Below are 18,674 nucleotides of genomic sequence, written 5' to 3'. Positions count from 1 at the left end.
ATCATTTTGTACACTTGAAATGAATATGTTATATATCAGTTACACCTCAGTTGAAAACAAATGATTAGAAATCTATGTAAAGATGAAATACCTACATTTTTATTCATGAGAGAAGTTAACTATCCTATGATTTCCAGTTTTTGACAAATGGGGTGTTTCTTAAAATGTCAGAAATTTAAAAACACACTTCTATAAATAATTTGTGACATTAAGATGAAATCATTGTGAAGATTAGAAAATGTTAAAAAGTGAAAAAAAAAAAAAAAAACAAGAAACAACAAAACCCTGGATCTAAGTGACAAGATATGACACATAGACACCTGTGGGGATGTCTAAGCTGTCCTTAGATAGACGGTCCCTCCCCCACTGCCTGTTTGTTCTCTGTATGTGTGAATCTGTTTTGTTATGTTTGTTCGTTTGTTTTGTTTCACATACCACATATAGGTGAAACCTTAGAGTATTTGTCTTTCTTTGTCTGACTGACTTCATTTAGCATAATACCCTCTAGGTAGATGGACAAATCTTAACGGCATATAATAAGCAAACTCAAAGAAAGCAGAAGGAAATACTAAAAAGAAAATAAATAATAAATAGAAATTAATAACACAGAAACTGTTTCCCTGAATAAATTGACAGAATCAAACCCCCGAAAAGTTACAAATAAAACATCATTAGGGTTGGAAAGAGATGTCACTGTAGTTGCAGTAAGGAAATAAATCATAAGATATTATTATGAACAACTTTACACCAATAAGTGGGCCATTTTGTAGAAAAATATAATTTATCATAACTGGCAAAAAGTGTAGAAACATAATAGACTATATTTTGTTATCAGTCATATATATATTTTTTTAAATTTTTTAATTTTTAATTTTTTTATTAGTTGGTGGCTAATTACTTCACAACATTTCAGTGGGTTTTGTCATACATTGATATGAATCAGCCATAGATTTACACGTATTCCCCATCCCGATCCCCCCTCCCACCTCCCTCTCCACCTGATTCCTCTGGGTCTTCCCAGTGCACCAGGCCCGAGCACTTGTCTCATGCATCCCACCTGGGCTGGTGATCTGTTTCACCATAGATAGTATAGATGCTGTTCTTTTGAAATATCCCACCCTCACATTCTCCCACAGAGTTCAAAAGTCTGTTCTGTATTTCTGTGTCTCTTTTTCTGTTTTGCATATAGGGTTATCGTTACCATCTTTCTAAATTCCATATATATGTGTTCGTATGCTGTAATGTTGTTTATCTTTCTGGCTTACTTCACTCTGTATAATGGGCTCCAGTTTCATCCATCTCATTAGGACTGATTCAAATGAATTCTTTTTAACGGCTGAGTAATATTCCATGGTGTATATGTACCACAGCTTCCTTATCCATTCGTCTGCTGATGGGCATCTAGGTTGCTTCCATGTCCTGGCTATTATAAACAGTGCTGCGATGAACATTGGGGTGCACGTGTCTCTTTCAGATCTGGTTTCCTCAGTGTGTATGCCCAGAAGTGGGATTGCTGGGTCATATGGCAGTTCTATTTCCAGTTTTTTAAGAAATCTCCACACTGTTTTCCATAGCGGCTGTACTAGTTTGCATTCCCACCAACAGTGTAAGAGGGTTCCCTTTTCTCCACACCCTCTCCAGCATTTATTGCTTGTAGACTTTTGGATAGCAGCCATCCTGACTGGCGAGTAATGGTACCTCATTGTGGTTTTGATTTGCATTTCTCTGATAATGAATGATGTTGGGCATCTTTTCATGTGTTTGTTAGCCATCTGTATGTCTTCTTTGGAGAAATGTCTGTTTAGTTCTTTGGCCCATTTTTTGATTGGGTCATTTATTTTTCTGGAATTGAGCTGCAGGAGTTGCTTGTATATTTTTGAGATTAATCCTTTGTCTGTTGCTTTGTTTGCTATTATTTTCTCCCAATCTGAGGGCTGTCTTTTCACGTTACTTATAGTTTCCTTTGTAGTGCAAAAGCTTTTAAGTTTCATTAGGTCCCATTTGTTTAGTTTTGCTTTTATTTCCAATATTCTGGGAGGTGGGTCATAGAGGATCTTGCTGTGATTTATGTCGGAGAGTGTTTTGCCTATGTTCTCCTCTAGGAGTTTTATAGTTTCTGGTCTTACATTTAGATCTTTAATCCATTTTGAGTTTATTTTTGTGTATGGTGTTAGAAAGTGTTCTAGTTTCATTCTTTTACAAGTGGTTGACCAGTTATCCCAGCACCACTTGTTAAAGAGGTTGTCTTTTTTCCATTGTATATCCTTGCCTCCTTTGTCAAAGATAAGGTGTCCATAGGTTCGTGGATTTATCTCTGGGCTTTCTGTTCTGTTCCATTGATCTATATTTCTGTCTTTGTGCCAGTACCATACTGTCTTGATGACTGTGGCTTTGTAGTAGAGTCTGAAGTCAGGCAGGTTGATTCCTCCAGTTCCATTCTTCTTTCTCAAGATTACTTTGGCTATTCGAGGTTTTTTGTATTTCCATACAAATTGTGAAATTCTTTGGTCTAGTTCTGTGAAAAATACCGTTATCAGTCATATATTTTTATCAGTCACAAAATATATCAGTAGTTAATGATCTACCCCAAATATTTTTTAAAAAAGGACAGCGTCCAGAGCATTTATAAATGAAATTAAAAATCTTTATTACCTGTTTTATGTAAACTGATCTAGAAAAGCGTATTTTGGGACTTCCTTGGCAGTCAGTGGTTAAAATGCCACCTTCCAGTGCAGGGCGTGCAGGTTCAGTCCTTGGTGGGGGAGTCAAGATACCATATGCCTAGTGGTCAAAAAACCAAAACATGAAACAGAAGCAATATTGTAACAAATTTAATAAAGACTGTAAAATGATCCATGTTGAAAAAGAAATCTTAAAAGAAGAGAACTTTATGAGGCTAGTGTAATTTTGATATCTAAGACAGAACTGTTTCAGAGAGGAAAATTATAAACACATTTCAGTTATTAACATTGATAAAGAGATGAAAGTCCTCAATAAGATAATAGCAGGCCAAATGTAACAATGTATATTGGAGGAGAGGGTGGGGGGAAGATCACCTCTTAACCAAAGAGGATTTGTTTCGCTCTATCTCAGTAATGTAAAGGTAGTTTAACATTAGTAGCCTATTAATTTGGTAGGAGAAAACCTAGAAGAAAAACAGTGTTTTCAGGAAAAACACTGATAAAATCCATACAGAATAATGCTCAGCATGTTTGGCATAAAAATGAGTTTTCTTAAGCTGATAAGGATGAATAATGTAAACATACAGCAGACATCTACAAGACAGTTCAGTGTTGAAAGGATTTCCATTAAACTCAGGAATAAGTTTGAGGATTTCAGCTTTAGTCATTTTCATTTTCTCTTGCAGAGGTGGTAATCTAGTAATATAAAGATAAATAGAAACTATAAGGATTGAAAAGGAAGAAAAAGAGCTTGACCTTATTCACTGATGATATAATTGTCTATGTAAAAAAATGCCAATATCTGCAGATAAAATATTAGAACTAATAAAATTGTTCAGCCAGGTTGTTGGATATAAGATGAATATATAAAAATCAGTAGCATTTTTGTATAACTAGCAATAAACAATTTGAAAATATAATTTTATACAGATACTACTTAAAGTAACAGCAGTGATAAAATACCTAAGAATAAATCTCATAAATAATTGGTTTCATTCCAGAGTACCTTTTTTCATTGCATGATGGTTATCAGTCTAAGTGGGAACGTATTATAATTTATTAAATAATGTCTAAGAGCCATTGAAAAATTAACCACAGTTTATTTGTAAAATTGAATATGTACAAATCATATACATATATATGAAAAGCTGCCATTTTTCTCCTTAATACTTCAGTACTTACTGTGTTCTAGGGGCTCTGCTTAGGTTTTATATAGGTAATAAATTCCTGACGTTGAAGAGCAATGCAGTAAAGAATGGGGATGTTACACATGTAAAGAAAGCACAGTTAGTTGTTTCAGTTATAATCAATAAATCATTGTGTAGCTAAGGCATAAAAGAATGATCAGTTTGTTGAGAAGATGGGGGAAAAGGTTGTGATGACTTCACAGACAAGATAAGCTGATGAGCCATGTCAGAAAGAAGCATAGATGTTTATTGCACAGTTTAATCTGTTATGATCAGGCTAAAAATGGATGGCTGTATGCAGGGTGGAAATCACTAATCTAGATTCAAGCTCCTTGGGTCTGCTGTGTTAGAACTTTGAAGAAGTTCATACCCAAGAGCATCCTTAGTGAACAGTTACTGTTAAATGAAGGTGTATGTGTCCCTCTTTACTTGCAAAGCTTTTAAAGATGATATAGCATTATATAGTCTATCCTTGAAAGATAGAATTGAATGAAATAATTTGTTCACAGTTTAATTTCACAGTAAAATTTCTATATTGAAAAAACTGAGCTAATGATTTAGGTAGTATAATTTTGATTCTAGTAATATTTTCCTCAACTTTTTCTAACAGTCTGTCACTGAAGAGTTGAAAAGTAAACGTAACTATCTTTTTTGTCTGCCCTTATAACCTATTAGTCAGGCAGGATATAGATTGCCTTAAAATTTGGTTCATAGTTTTCTTATGGTATTAAATTCTAGTAGCTAAGGATTTGTAACCCTCTCCCACTCTCAATATGTATAGAAATTAAATGGTAAGACATGACCATAATTTTTAAGTTGTAGTAAAACTAACATAAACTTTACTATTTTAATAAATTTTAAGTATATGGTTCAGTTCAGTTCAGTCGCTCAGTCGGGTCCAACTCTTTGCGACCCCATGAACTGCAGCACGCCAGGCCTCCCTGTCCATCACCAACTCCCGGAGTCTACCCAAACCCATGTCCCTTGTGTTGTGATGCCATCCAGCCATCTCATCCTCTGTTGTCCCCCTACCCTCCTCCCCCAGTCCCTCCCAGCATCAGGGTCTTTTCAAATGAGTCAGCTCTTCTCATCAGGTGGCCAAAGTATTGGAGTTTCAACTTCAACATCAGTCCCTCCAATGAACACCCAGGGCTGATCTCCTTTAGGATGGACTGGTTGAATCTCCTTGCAGTCCAAGGGACTCTCAAGAGTCTTCTCCAACATCACAGTTCAAAAGCACCAATTTTTCAGTGCTCAGCTTTCTTTATAGTCCAACTCTCACATCCATACATGACCACTGGAAAAACCATAGCCTTGACTAGACTGACCTTTGTTGACAAAGTAATGTCTCTGCTTTTTAATATGCTGTTTAGGTTGGTCATAACTTTCCTTCCAAGGAGTAAGCGTCTTTTAATTTCATTCAGGGACATTAAATACATTCACACTGCCGTGCTGCAACCATCACTACTATTCATCTCTGGACTTTTTCATCCAGACTGAAACTCTGAACCCTTTAAACAATAATTTCCCATTTTCTTCCACCATAACCCCTGGCAACCTCCATTCTCTGTTGTTTTTGTGAATTTTGTTATTCTAGGCATTTCAAATAATTGGAATCATACAATATTTTTTCCTTTATATCTAGCTTATTTCACTTATCTTTAAGTGGTCATCATATTTTAAAAATAATGTCATGTTTGGATATTGGTGGATGAGGTAATTTAGATAAAGCCTCTCTCTGTGAACCAAAATAATTGGACGGAATATTTAAAAGAAAGAAGTCTATTTGGAGAGCTTACATGACAGTGAAGAATTATGGGTCCATGACTTAAAAGAAGAAGGAATCAGAGAAGTGAGCCTCGCTTGGGAACCGGTTTTTACCCAGAAGCACATGTTAGTTTTGAAAGAGGAGCCTGAGTAGCTGAACAGAACTTTTGGCAGACTCCTGGGACTAGTAGAACAAAGATTATATGTCAAGTCTGCTAATGAGGGGAGGTTGTCTTGGTAATCACACAGGTTGTGATTTGGGACCCAGAAGCCCCATACCCTGGGGAAGAAGTTTGACTCTAAGTAGACTGGCCTTTAGAAGAACTGATACCCAGCCTCTAATCACTTTTGGTTTGAGGTAATTTGAAATTGTTAGTTTCCCTAGCCGCTTGCCAGAAACAAATGTAAATCTTCCCTGGAAAAATGTAGCATCATTTTAGGCCTCAAAATTTCCACAGCGTTATCCATAGTCAGTGTCTGGCATTCAGTCAAAATAAACCGCATACGAGGAGACAAGAGAACAGTGAGGACAGACCTACTGGGAATCCAGTTAATGGGATTATCAGAAACTGACTTTAAAATGACTATGCGTAATGTATTCAAGGAAATAAAAGACTAAATTGAGAATTTCAGTAGAAAAAGCTGAATGGAAATGTTGGAATTGAAAAATAAAATAGCTGGTATTAGTAGCTCAGTGATGAGATTATAACAAATTAGAAGCTACTGAAAAAAATTAGTAAACTGAAATATAGATCAGAAGGAAATATTCATTCTGAAGCTGTGATGTTTGGAGAGAGAAAATTATGGACATATGAAAAAGTGCTTAAGAGACATAGGAAATACAGTAAAAAAGTGTAAGGTATACCCTTACCTTATTGGCGTCTCAGAATAGAGGAGGGAATGCGGCAGGAGCAGTAATCGAAGACAAAATAATGAACACAAATTTTCAGAAATGGTGAAAGGATATCACCTTAGAAATGCTGTAAACCATAAGTGGATAAGTACAGAGAAAACCACTTATAAACATACCATATTAAAATCACTGTATACTAAATTCAAGTTGAAGTTCTTTAGTTTGATCCATGAGAAAAATACAGCTTTAAAAAGCAGTAATAAACTGTCAACTGACTTCTCAGTAGAAAAAACAAAAGTTAGAAGGCAAAGAATAAAAGAAAATAAATGACCACTTAAGTCCCATACCTAATAGTCTTCAATACTGAAGGTGAAATAAAGATATTATCTTGAGAAACCAAAATGGAGAATTCATTGTCAGGAGATCTGCTTTGAATGAAATTCTAAAGGGTGATCTTCAAGATCAGAAATGGTCCCAACAGAAGGTTGGAGAGGACAAAGGGATAAAAAGCAACAAAAAAAGTGTAAATATTGGGTAAATCTTAAATGACCATCAACTGTATAAGACTACTAATAATGTTTTATGGGATTTAAAATATAAATGGAATTAAAAATACCTGATAAAAATAGTGTAGAATTCTTAGGATGGGCACTGGGGAAAAGGGAGTTTTATTGGAGATGAGGTATTGTAAGTCTGTGTATTGTTGAGGTGAAGACAAAAATATTGGTTCCTGTGTGTCTTTGATAAGTTTAAGACGTCTGTTTCAGTCTCTGGGGCAACCACTGAACAACAGTGAAAACATTGTGTAACTAGCAAGCTAATAGGACAATATAAAGAACTCTGAAAGAAGATATGATAGATTTAGACCCAAATTTATATATAACTTACATTAAGTGTAAATGAATTAAACACTACAATTAAAAACAGAGACTGGTGAATTGGATAAATAATATGAAATTGATAGTTAGTATAAAATTATAGCTGCACACAAAAGACTGAGAACAGCCAAAGCAATATTGAGCAGCTGCAAAGTAGGAGGACGCACTAGTGGCTATCCAGACTTCCTATAAAGTTACAATAATTAAGTCACTGTGATGTTGGCTCCAAGATAGGCATACTGACCAGTAGAACAAGATAGAGCCACCTAGACACTTGATTTATGAAAAAGGCAAACCTGCAGCAGGCTGATAGGTACTGCTGGATCAATTGGACAGCCATAGTGGAACAAAAAGGAAAGCTGAACCTTACTTCATATTGTAGGCATAAATCAATTCCAGTTGAATTAGAGATGTAAATATGAAAGTTAATACAGTAAAGCTTCTATAAATTAACATGGAATAATATTTTTATCACTTTTATCACACATGAGAAGCATTTGTTAAACAAATTTCAAAAAGCATTGACTATATAAAGGAAAAGATTGTGTATTTGGACTGAATAAAACTTAAGAACTTCTGTTCATCAAAAGACACCATTAAGAGAGTGAAAAGGCAAGTCACAGAATGGGAGTAGATATTTGTAACATACAACCAACAGTGGGATCATCCAGAATATATAAAGGACTCTTAATAGATCAATTAAAAAAAAGATGGGCAACTCAGTTAAAAAATGAGCAAGGGATTTAATTTAAGCTTGTATTCATAGAAGATCTCCAGATAGCCATTAAAATACAAAAAAGTGCTACATCTCAATGGTCATAAGGGAGCTACTACCTAGAACCTCAATGATGTAGTATTTACACCCAGCAGAATCTCTGAACTTTAGACTGACGATACCAGTTATAATGATGCACTGTATGTGTGGTTGTGCAAGCCATTGTATACTGCTGTGGGAGTGAAAATTGATGGGACCAATTTGGGAAGCTACCTGGAGTTTTCTGCTGAAGTTGAGCATATGTATGGCTTGTGACAATTCCACTTCTAGGTATATGCCCAACAGAAATGTGTGCAGTAAACCACAATTACATACAATGAATGGATGCTTCTCATAAATAATTTTGAGAGAAGGAGGGCAAATTACAGTATAGTGTGTAACTCCTTTTACATAAAACCTCAAAACCTACAGAACTATTTGTTGATGTTAGAAGTGTGGCTAATACCATTGGGGGGGAGGTTTCTGATGTTAATGTCCTAGTTTTTGATCAGGGTTTGGCTATCACTAAGATACATACTTATGTTTTATATGCTTTCTGAATTTATAAAACGTCAATAAACACGTTCACATATATTTAATGAGGGATATAGATTTTCTTTTGTTTTGCTGATTTACTCTTTTAAGGCCAGAGACATGTAACTATCAGCCTAATATCTATCTGGCTGTTAACTTCTGAAAACTGATTTTACTCCAGATACTGGTTTTAACCATTTTTTCTTTTTTTGCCAAGGTTGGTCAGGAGCAGGTTTGAATGATCATGTCCAGTCAGGATGTTGACATTGCTGATTTTGCCAATTATTAGCTTAACTTTATAAAGAATTACTGTCTTTTAGGTTGTGATAAATTGTGCCATTCCTAAAGGATTGAAGTACAATCAAGCTACACAGACCTTCCACCAATGGCGGGACGCTAGACAGGTGTATGGTCTCAACTTTGGCAGTAAAGAAGATGCCAATGTCTTCGCAAGTGCCATGATGCATGCCTTAGAAGTGTTGAATTCACAGGAAACAGGTAGGGTGTCCACGGGTCACCTGTTTTCTTGAACTGAAGTGCTGTGTGTATATTAAACCAAGTCTTTCCTGACCAACTTTTAAATCATATATATATATATATTTATATTTGAAGTGATTCTTGAACTTCTTTTGTTTTCTACAAAAATTTGAACTTTTGTTTGTTGATGATGAACATTTACTCTAGAAGGATACTCTTATGAGACTGGTTAGTAGTTAGTAATTTTTTAGTGTTCTCATTTGAAGTTATTTAATTTGTTTATTCTGATCTAGAACCTCAACTTTCATTGCAGGGACATGAGACTCAGAGATAAACTGTGGACTGAATATGCGTATTTGTCATCATCTTATTTTTTATGATGAAACACATGTTTTCTGAAACATGTTTTTTGCCACTCCTGAGTCCATGAATTTCAAGGTCTAGGACTAGGTCTCCTTCCTAGTAGATAAAAATTCCATTCTAAAACTTGTTTAAAGATTTTCAGCATGCCCTCCGGTGGTGCAAGCTATGAATTGCATGTTCTCTGACACTGCATGGTGGTCAGAAAGGTGTGTAGAAATAATTCACTTAAAAAAAAGCACACACAGGATTTGAAAGTGTATATATGTCAGAGATGAGCTCTGTTTTTATTTTGACTTAAAAAATAGGGAAAAAATGCCAGTTTGTGATTACCTCTTTGGGGAGATAGATTTAGTAATCAGAAAATTAAGGTTATAATAAAGCAAACATGTATGATTACTCTTGCTTGCCTTTGTGTATTTAGTAACAATCTTATTGATATAAGCGTGCCATAAATAAAGTTTGTTTATATATTTTATGAGGAAGGACTTACATAGTTACATTAAAATTCAGTATTTTGTTGAAAGTACAGAATTTCAAAACCTGTTATAGATAATTTAAATTTTATTTATACCTTGCCCTATTCTAAAAATGATTAAGGCATCTAGCCTCTGTGTTAGTCTATTTCAGATGTGATTTTCAGGGCAAGAAGACACTTTGGAATCTTGCTGAAACTACCTTATTATACCTATAGGTGGTTTATATTAGATTTTATTTTAAGGAAATTAATGTTTCTATAAATAATTTGTATATAACTCTCTTATCTATTTTGAGAAAATAAATCACTAGAACTTCTAGTCTGTCACTAAGTCTAGAAAATAGCAGAGGAAAATCTGCGTATTTGTACAGACTTGTATGTACATTGTCTAAGTCACTGTACTTTGCTTTCAGGCATCAGTATTTTATCAGCATTTTCTTGTCGGTATAGAATTGCTTTTCTGTTACTTAGTTTTACCATAAGGAAGCAACTCTAATTGTTGTTCTTAATATTTTATTGAGTAGATCAACTACATAATAAATAATTAAAGAGCCAAACTTTAGAGAGCATATGTGTGACAATAACATTTAGCTTCTCCATGTTTGGAACAGTCTTGCATTATTTTTATTTCTGAACTTTCAAAAGCATGTCCACTGATACTAAGAATTGAATGTTACTAATTTAAAGTGGTTACCATTATTATTCATCTTATCATCAGTTTTTTTAACCAATTGGAAAAGGTTGTTTTTATCAGTGTATAGTCATATAGTTTGTCTTCAAAATTTAGATGCTAATTAATGATTTTTTTCATTTGATCTTGATCTTTTGAAATTAGTGAGTCTTAATGTGGAGAGACTCAATTACATTGTCTATTGTAAAGTAATTTCCACGTTATAGGAAGTATAGTACATGAGAAGATCGCCCACCATCTCATTAGCTATGCAAGCATTTTGGTAAAGCAGAAAAATTGAATAGATTCCTCTTAGATAAGTTTGGAGCTTATTCTCTTCTCTGTCACATTCTCAACTTAGAGTATCATGGCCTGAGGCAGGAGAGAGAGTGGTGGAAGAAGCTGGTCCATCCTAGCCGTCTCCTTGCATCATGGCCCCAGTCATTGCCAAGGAAGCTTTTGGTTCTGTGGCTTTTTCATCAGAGAAGGCAAAGCACATGAAATGTTCTTTATAGTCTGACTTACTTAGAAAATGACCGTTTTTGTACATTAGTATAGTTAAACACTGTCTCCAATTTTTGATAGCAGTAGTTGGCTTGGCATTGGAGGCATAAGGCGCTTCCCTGGTGGCTCAGCTGGTAAAGAATCTGCCTGCAATACGGGAGACCTGGGTTCGATCCCTGGGTTGGGAAGATCCCCTGGAGAAGGGAAAGGCTACCCACTCCAGTATTCTGGCCTGGAAAATTCCATGGACTGTATGTATAGTCCATGGGGTTGCAGAGTCGGACACGACTGAGCGAGTTTCAGTGGGGGCATAAGAGGATTTAGATGCTGTGAATCTGAAGTGTCCTCAGGAAAGGATATAAACTTTTCTGTAGATCTCAGAAGTAGGATCGGTAAGAACTCCACCCCCAGTGTTAATTTTGTGAGTCCCTGCTATCCACATAAACAAACATACCCAATAATGTCACCTCTCATCTTGAACATGTCGTCCCCTTCCACAGCTGTTTGCTTTGGATTCATAGCCAGTTCCTTGCTAAAACCATCTATTCTCTTCCTGCCAAAACCAAGTTGGGAACAGGTAACTTGCATGTCCCCTCCCTAAGTAAACAATATACTCTGTAAATCTCTGATCAGAAGCAAAAGAAACAAACTTATTCATAAAGGTAAAGTACCTGTAGCTACTAGTCTGTTTTTACTTAGTGTCTTTCCACTTTTTAAAACCAGTTTTTCATATTGAATGCTTCTGGATTTTCTGTTTATTAGGTTTAATGTATTATTCATTGAATATTCACTAGTCCTTTTTAGTGGTGTTCAGGCTTTTTAAAGTTACGGTCACCTTTGTACAAAAAAAATCTTTTTTAGATGCTTGGTGCATAAACAGACCAATGCCCCCCATCCCCCCCCCCCCCCCACCCGGAAAAAAAAAGAAAGAAACCTGCAGAGATTCTCTGATTAATGTGGGAATTGGGAGCCTGTGACCATGGGGACACCCATGTGGTTCCCTCAAGCAGGATTTGGAAATTACTAACTCATCTTTTCTGCCAAAATAAAAAATCACAATTCTCCCTTCCTCTTTTCTTTGCCCCTCCACATCTCTAAATCCTCAAACAAAATGTTCAAATTAAGGGAAAAAAACAACCTTTTCTATAGCTAGTCATGCTGACCTTTACAAGGTGCTCTGTGTGCATGTTTAATATTTCCATTTCTTTTATGAAAGGGGTGGGTGGCAGGAATGTTTTCCTTTATTTTGTTTTTAACTTAGTGTGCAATTATCTAATATACTGGAAAGTACAGAAGGTGCTAAATACAGTGAGTTATATTTGGAATTTAAGAAACAAGTCACATGTTCTAACATTTTTGAAAAAGAGTTGAATTTAGTGCTTTCTTTTATACCAAAAGCTAGTTTATCAGTTTCCTTTGCCTAATAGAAATGGACTCAATTAAGTACATTCAAAATGTGTTATCCAGCCTGGTATTTTTTATTTCTTTATTATTTATCAAGTACGTTTGTAGCAGTTTTGCAGGTAATAGTCATGGATTATATAAAGTCAGTCTTTTTCGTGATCAGTAGATGTAAACTTCCACAATCTATTTCATTTTGAAAAAGGTTTAAGTCATTTGAAAAAAGATAATTCTTAAAATCCATTTTTAATAAAGGGAAATCATATTGGTTTTAAGTAAGATTATTCTACTCCTTTTGTTCTACTGAACCAAGATTAAGCATACCTTTATAAGAGGAAAACCTTAAAATATTTTACTGTTGACTAAGACTGCTTTTGCTGGATTTTATTTTGTATCTGTTGAAAGCAAGAATATAGTCAAAGATAACCTCCTGTAGGAAATTTGCCTTAGAACTTATAGTTAAATATTTATGAAGACTGAGATTCCATTCATTTTTTTAATTGGTAATTTGGTCTGATAAACCTTACAGTATTGCATTTGTATGAGTTCTATCTCAGTACTTTAAAAAAATCTGTTTCAGATATGTTTCAGAATTAACTGGACTTAAAATATCTCAAAACGTTTCTAGAAATACTTTTTATGTTTATAGTGGCACTTTTATTTTTCAGACATCCAGATTGCCAGTATTCATGGGACCAATATTAAGGTTATGTCACAAAAACCATCAAACACGTTTTGAGCATAGGTCCTGTGCTGGGAGTGATGCTAACATGATAAGGCTTCTAGGATTCTTCTGTCTTCTAGGATTTCACAGCAAAATTAGAGTACAGTTTGTGACATGTGAATGAAGTATGCAGAAGGAAATTCTAGGGTAAAGGGAAGTTTTGAAGAGAAGATGATGTTTGAGCTGTCTTTTGAAGAATAAGTAGATGGTAGAAGAACATTCTGGATAGGCTTGGAGGCAAGAGAGCCTGGTGCAGTTGGGAAACAAACAAGCGATGTGGTGGGCTTGGGCCGGAGGCCTTCTATCTATCTGGGAGGGAAGTCACAAGAGATGAGACTGGGCAGGGCCTTGTGTTCCTGCTGGGCAGTGTGCACTTCAGGATACTGGTTGGTGACGCGGTCTCTGAAGGGTGCTGAATAAATACTTGAGGACAAAAGTGATGGATTGGTAATCATGTGTTTGCAGGCATGGAGATGAGTTTCAGATGCCGTTGTGATAATACCAGTGAGAATGATGAGGCCTGAAATGGCAGTATAAAAAGGGAAAGGAGCAGGGTAAAGAGGAGGTGACAAACTTTTAGTGCCGACCTTGCCCGTGCATTGTTTTAGGCCTTCTACTTATGTCCTCATTTAGGCCTTAGAGCAGTTCTGAGGCAGGAATAATAATCTGTGTTTAAGGCACCAGTTTTGTGGCCGGTCCTAATTGGGCACGTTTATTACCGATAATCTACATAACAACACTACAGAGTTACTGGTATTAAGCTTGTTTTAGACATGAGGTTGGGGCTTACAAAAGGTTTCTGGACTGACCCAAGAGCCCACAACAAGACAAATGGCCATTTGTACCCTGATTTAGTTTTAGCATTCACCCTTTTTCTGCTGTGTCCGTGAGATGTAATGGATAGGTCAGGAAGAAGAGGGTGTTGTTCTCAGACAGTCACCAGATTGTGTCGTTTTGGGCAGTCAGGGAAAATGGATTCTAAAGGTGATCTTGGATATAGTACTTCCCACTTCTAACTTCCCTTAATCAACGGTCTTACCAGAGAAGTAACAGTGTGAAACATAGAACTGTAGCTCCTAGTCAGGATTAAGTGAGTAACAGGTTTGGAGGTTGCGTGGCTGGAACAGCCTTCTTCTGGGTGCTTTCTTCTCTAACTTACCTCTTCACACCCTTCCACATTTATAAATTCACAATCTCTATAAAAACATGAGGTTAGTCTGTCAGTACTGTCACCCCCAGTTTCTAATTAAGAAGACTGATACAGAGAGGTGGGACTTTCCTGAGGTCATATATACGTAGAAAGGGAGGCTCATCTGGGATTGGATTTTACTGACCTTCAGGAGATTTCGTTTCTCTGCTTTTCCACTCAAGATCTTCAAAACATATTTTAAAAGGCTTTTGAGGGATGTCCGTTTAAGGTGAGAAAATCAGAGAGAGGAAAACTTTCATTTACTTTTTGTTTCATGGTTTTTTTGGAGGGTAAAATTTTATGGTCTTTCATTTTTGATTTAGTGGAAAGAACTTAGAGTTGGAGGTGAAAGACTCCAATTTTGACTCCTCCCCTGGTGGCAGGTTGCTTTCTCTAAAGCTGTTCCTTTCTATGAGGAAACATATAGAAGGATCCTTGTAAAAGGATCATGAGAATACCTGTGTTAGTGTATCCTAGGGATTAATTGAGGTAAAGACATTAGTATTTTTAAACTATAGGATGTTATTTTTTTTTAATGCTAATATTAAAAAATACACAGAAAATTCTACTGTTTGGATTAATTTACTTAGAGAAATAAAAGTGGTAGACAGACTTTAAAGTTTTCTCCAACCTCTTTGTCTTTACTGACTGGTAAAGATATACCATGTTATGTTTCCCCATAGAAAATCAATTAATTTATCCATCATTTGATACATACACGGCAGGGAGAAATTAGACTCAAATCTTGTCCTCAAGGATTCTTCTACTCTTGCAGGAGAGATAAGACACAATCTTAATCCAAAAGAGAGAGTTGTCTGGGAGGTACAGATAAAATCCTTTGAGTGTTAACAATGAGATGGATTTTTGAACTGATTTTGAAAGATGAGGTAAAAGAGGGACAGAAGGAGAAAGGCACATCCATCCGGCCCAGGAAGTAGTGTAGGGGTACAAAAGTGGGAAAATGAGCTTGTTTGTAGAACAGGAGTTATTTAATTGGCCTCATAGCAAATAAAGTCAGAAAGATAGGTCTGACCAAGAAGGGCTTTTGAGAGCTGTGGGTGATAGAGCTTGAGTGTATGTTTTGGAGCAAATGGGATGATGTGAGCAAAGCTGTACTTCAGAAGGTCAGCAGTGGTTTGAAAAGGGAGCTGCTGGGAACTGAGACAAGCCTTAAGTTGCTGAGTAAAGGCAGAAATAGTAGGAGTAGAGGAGAAAATTCCAGTTGGAGAAGGGATCACGGGGATAGAATCAGGTGAGTTTAAACAGGAAATCAATATTGTATGAGTACTTCCTCCCCTTATGCAACTTTTCCTTTTAAAAAAGAATTCTGGCTGCAGATTTTCACATGAAAGCAATAGAAATCTCTGGGAGAGTATCATATCTGTTTGCTGATAGTGTGGTACCTAAAATAATGTCTACTTATGAAAAAAATCAGTAGTTTGGGAGAAGGAGGTGAAAAATGAAAATGCTGTTCAGCGTGAGTTTGAATTTTTACTGTGAACTGGAGTCCAAGTTTTAGAAAGAATGATACATGGACACAGATTTGTCTTTAAATAGCTTTTAGAGAGCAGATATGTTAAGCCCACATTTTAGTAATTTATTAACAAAAGTTCCAATCTATGTTATATATGAATGTCCTTTCCTTTGGGAGATAATTCTGTTTGAGTTAGAACAATGGGTTTCAACTTGTTTCAGAACTAATACAAAACAACTGATACACTTTTGAGATAATTTTCTCTTAGAAAGCTAAATAAACAATGTACATCATACATTCCAGTGATAGAGTTATACCTCCTAAGTCAGATATTAAATTTTTTGTTGGGGACTAAAATTTGCCAGCTCTTTGTAGGGATGCTTATCTGAAACCAATCAGAAGTTCTAATTAGCTGTTGTTGACACTTTGAAGAATTTCTGGATCTTGTGATTGTGCCATGATGCTGATAAGCAACATTAAATAGTCCCAGTACCTGAATTGAGCTCAACCAATTATGTATCTTTGCTTACTTAAGAAAGAACAAAGATTAATGATAAATACAGTTCCTTTGGACAAGTTCACTGTAAGTATCAAGTTCACGGGTGTTAGCTAAAATAATAAAAAGGTTTCTAGCTGTTGAAAATGTTGAGAATTACTGAGTTAGGCGTCTGGTTCATATGCCCAACCTTTCTCAGTCAGGGTTACCTGAGAGGGTTAAGCGCTTATGCAAAATGACTTGGTGACTATTATGTTATAGTATATATGAATTACTATCTTTTATTTATAATAAAAGAATTTTAAGATATTTATTTCTATGACTTTTAAGTTCCTGATCATTAGCTTTTTGGGAAAGCTGCTTTGGCTTGACTGTAACTTGAGTCTAATACTGCATTTTCTTAAGCACAGCTTCAGTTCTGTGTTGTAGAATTGATAAATAACTAAAACAGACAAGATTTCCTTGATGAATCTGTGTTTTATAATTATAATTATAAAGTTATTTTAGCCTGAAGTTTGTTGTCAGACATTGTATTCTCTCTCATTCTTATTTCTCTGCTTCTTTGTCGGTTGGACCTCTTATTAATGTGTCTGATACAGGTCTAACTGGTGACTTCAGTTCTTTAGGCTTACTTTACAATAAACTTGAAGTTTAATTAATGGGGCTGCAGCAAACTGAGGATGTCATCCATGATTGTTTACATAGTTATTTTTGTGATTATTTTCCTGCATGAGAATAGTTATTTGTATACAATTACTTTACTTGTCTTCTTGGATTGTAATCATTATTTGTTGCCCATAAGTTGGAGAAGCATTTGCTGGATGTTAGACAGTTGAAAGTTCTGATACCTTTTTGTCGGACTTTTTCATATTTAACTATGGATGTAGGAGGTAGGGAGAAGCTTTGATAGAATAGAATCTCTCTCGTTGTTCACTGATGGGAAGACTCAAATTGCAGGAATCGCTTCTGCTCTTGTGAGACCAGTTACAACACAGTCGCAGCCAAACCTGTTCACAACTTTTACAGTTTAGTGTTTTTTCAACTGAAGTATAATTGATTTACAATATTGTACTAGTTTTAGGATCACAGCTCAATTTTGGACATACTTTCATCAGTGTGTAAGTGATAGTGTATACTGTTGGGTCGCCCATGTTTGTATTCAGCAAAGAGCATGTACACGTTGGTGCAGTGCCTCTGAATTAGCATTGGTCATTCCTGTTTGTATGGTCTAGACAAGATAGCAAAATTCTAACTAATTCTAATTAATCTTCTGAAGATAGTATTAAATGGTGATCTCTTTAACATCTGCTATACATGTATAAACAGTGTCACAATGTTACATATATAGACAACATATTATTATATATATAATATGTGATATTATTTCATTAACCCATTAAAAATTCCTTAGAGGTAGATGGTCTCATAATATAAAAGAGGTAAAACCACAATAAATTTAATTACTTGTCCTCCAGATAAGGTACTACGTTACATGATACTAGAGAAATAAAAATGAATGATTCAAAATTGTTGACCTTAAGAGGCTATTGTGTAGAGAAGATAAGCCATGGTCAGAAATACCTGCAAGACGGCGTGAATACCATGAATGGTACAGAGTGGTAATAGGCAAATACAGCATGCTACTCATGTAAGGACACCAGAAATAACTCCTGTGAAGTAGACCTGCTATTTCTGTAAGCTTTTGCAGTTTCTGAGATGATTCACCTGAGGAAACAAGTGGCTTCTGTTTTCTGGAAATTTTCAGTGATAATCTGGCTGTAAGAGTGCCATTCATATAAAGCAGAAATGCATCTTTATTAAGAAATTTCCAATGCAAATACTGTCCTGATCTTTACTGTGATAATACTGTACTAAACACAAAGAATTACTTTACCTTGTTCAGACTTAAACTCACACTGGTCTCTGTGGATTTAACATTTTTCTTAAGTCACAGAACCATACACCCCCAATTTGAAGGTACTGACTGGATGACTGATGTCAGTTCCTGGAAACAGGTCTCTAGTGTCTTCTGCAGATAGGGAATGACCGTATGTTCATAGGAGGTAGATTGGATTTTTGTGTACCTCTGTTGTGTATACCAAATGGCCTTGCAGTGGCTTTTCGTTGCTCTTAGAACAGAGTACAGGCTTCTTACAGGAATCCGGATTCCTTCATGAACTGGCCCCTCTTGACTGCATTAACTAAACATGCTCCCTGGTTCAGATCCTTGCACCTTCTATTCCTTCT

At 35.7% G+C, this 18,674-nt stretch overlaps 1 protein-coding gene across 9 annotated transcripts in view; it reads left to right on the top strand.

Annotated features, from left to right (window-relative positions):
* The window catches only part of ENAH (ENAH actin regulator), a 157,356-nt gene that overhangs the window by 79,783 nt on the left and 58,899 nt on the right, over window positions 1-18,674 (top strand). For all 9 annotated transcript variants that reach the window (XM_043923936.1, XM_043923935.1, XM_043923941.1 and 6 more), the window contains exon 3: window positions 8,975-9,152. In XM_043923936.1, the coding sequence (XP_043779871.1) occupies window positions 8,975-9,152 (178 nt within the window). The remainder of the gene's footprint in view (window positions 1-8,974; window positions 9,153-18,674) is intronic.

Source organism: Cervus elaphus, chromosome 14 (assembly GCF_910594005.1).
Source record: "Cervus elaphus chromosome 14, mCerEla1.1, whole genome shotgun sequence".
In the NCBI taxonomy this organism is placed as follows: domain Eukaryota; kingdom Metazoa; phylum Chordata; class Mammalia; order Artiodactyla; family Cervidae; genus Cervus; species Cervus elaphus.
The sequence above is the reverse complement of the archived record's forward strand: the minus strand, read 5'-3'. Positions and strand labels throughout refer to the sequence as shown.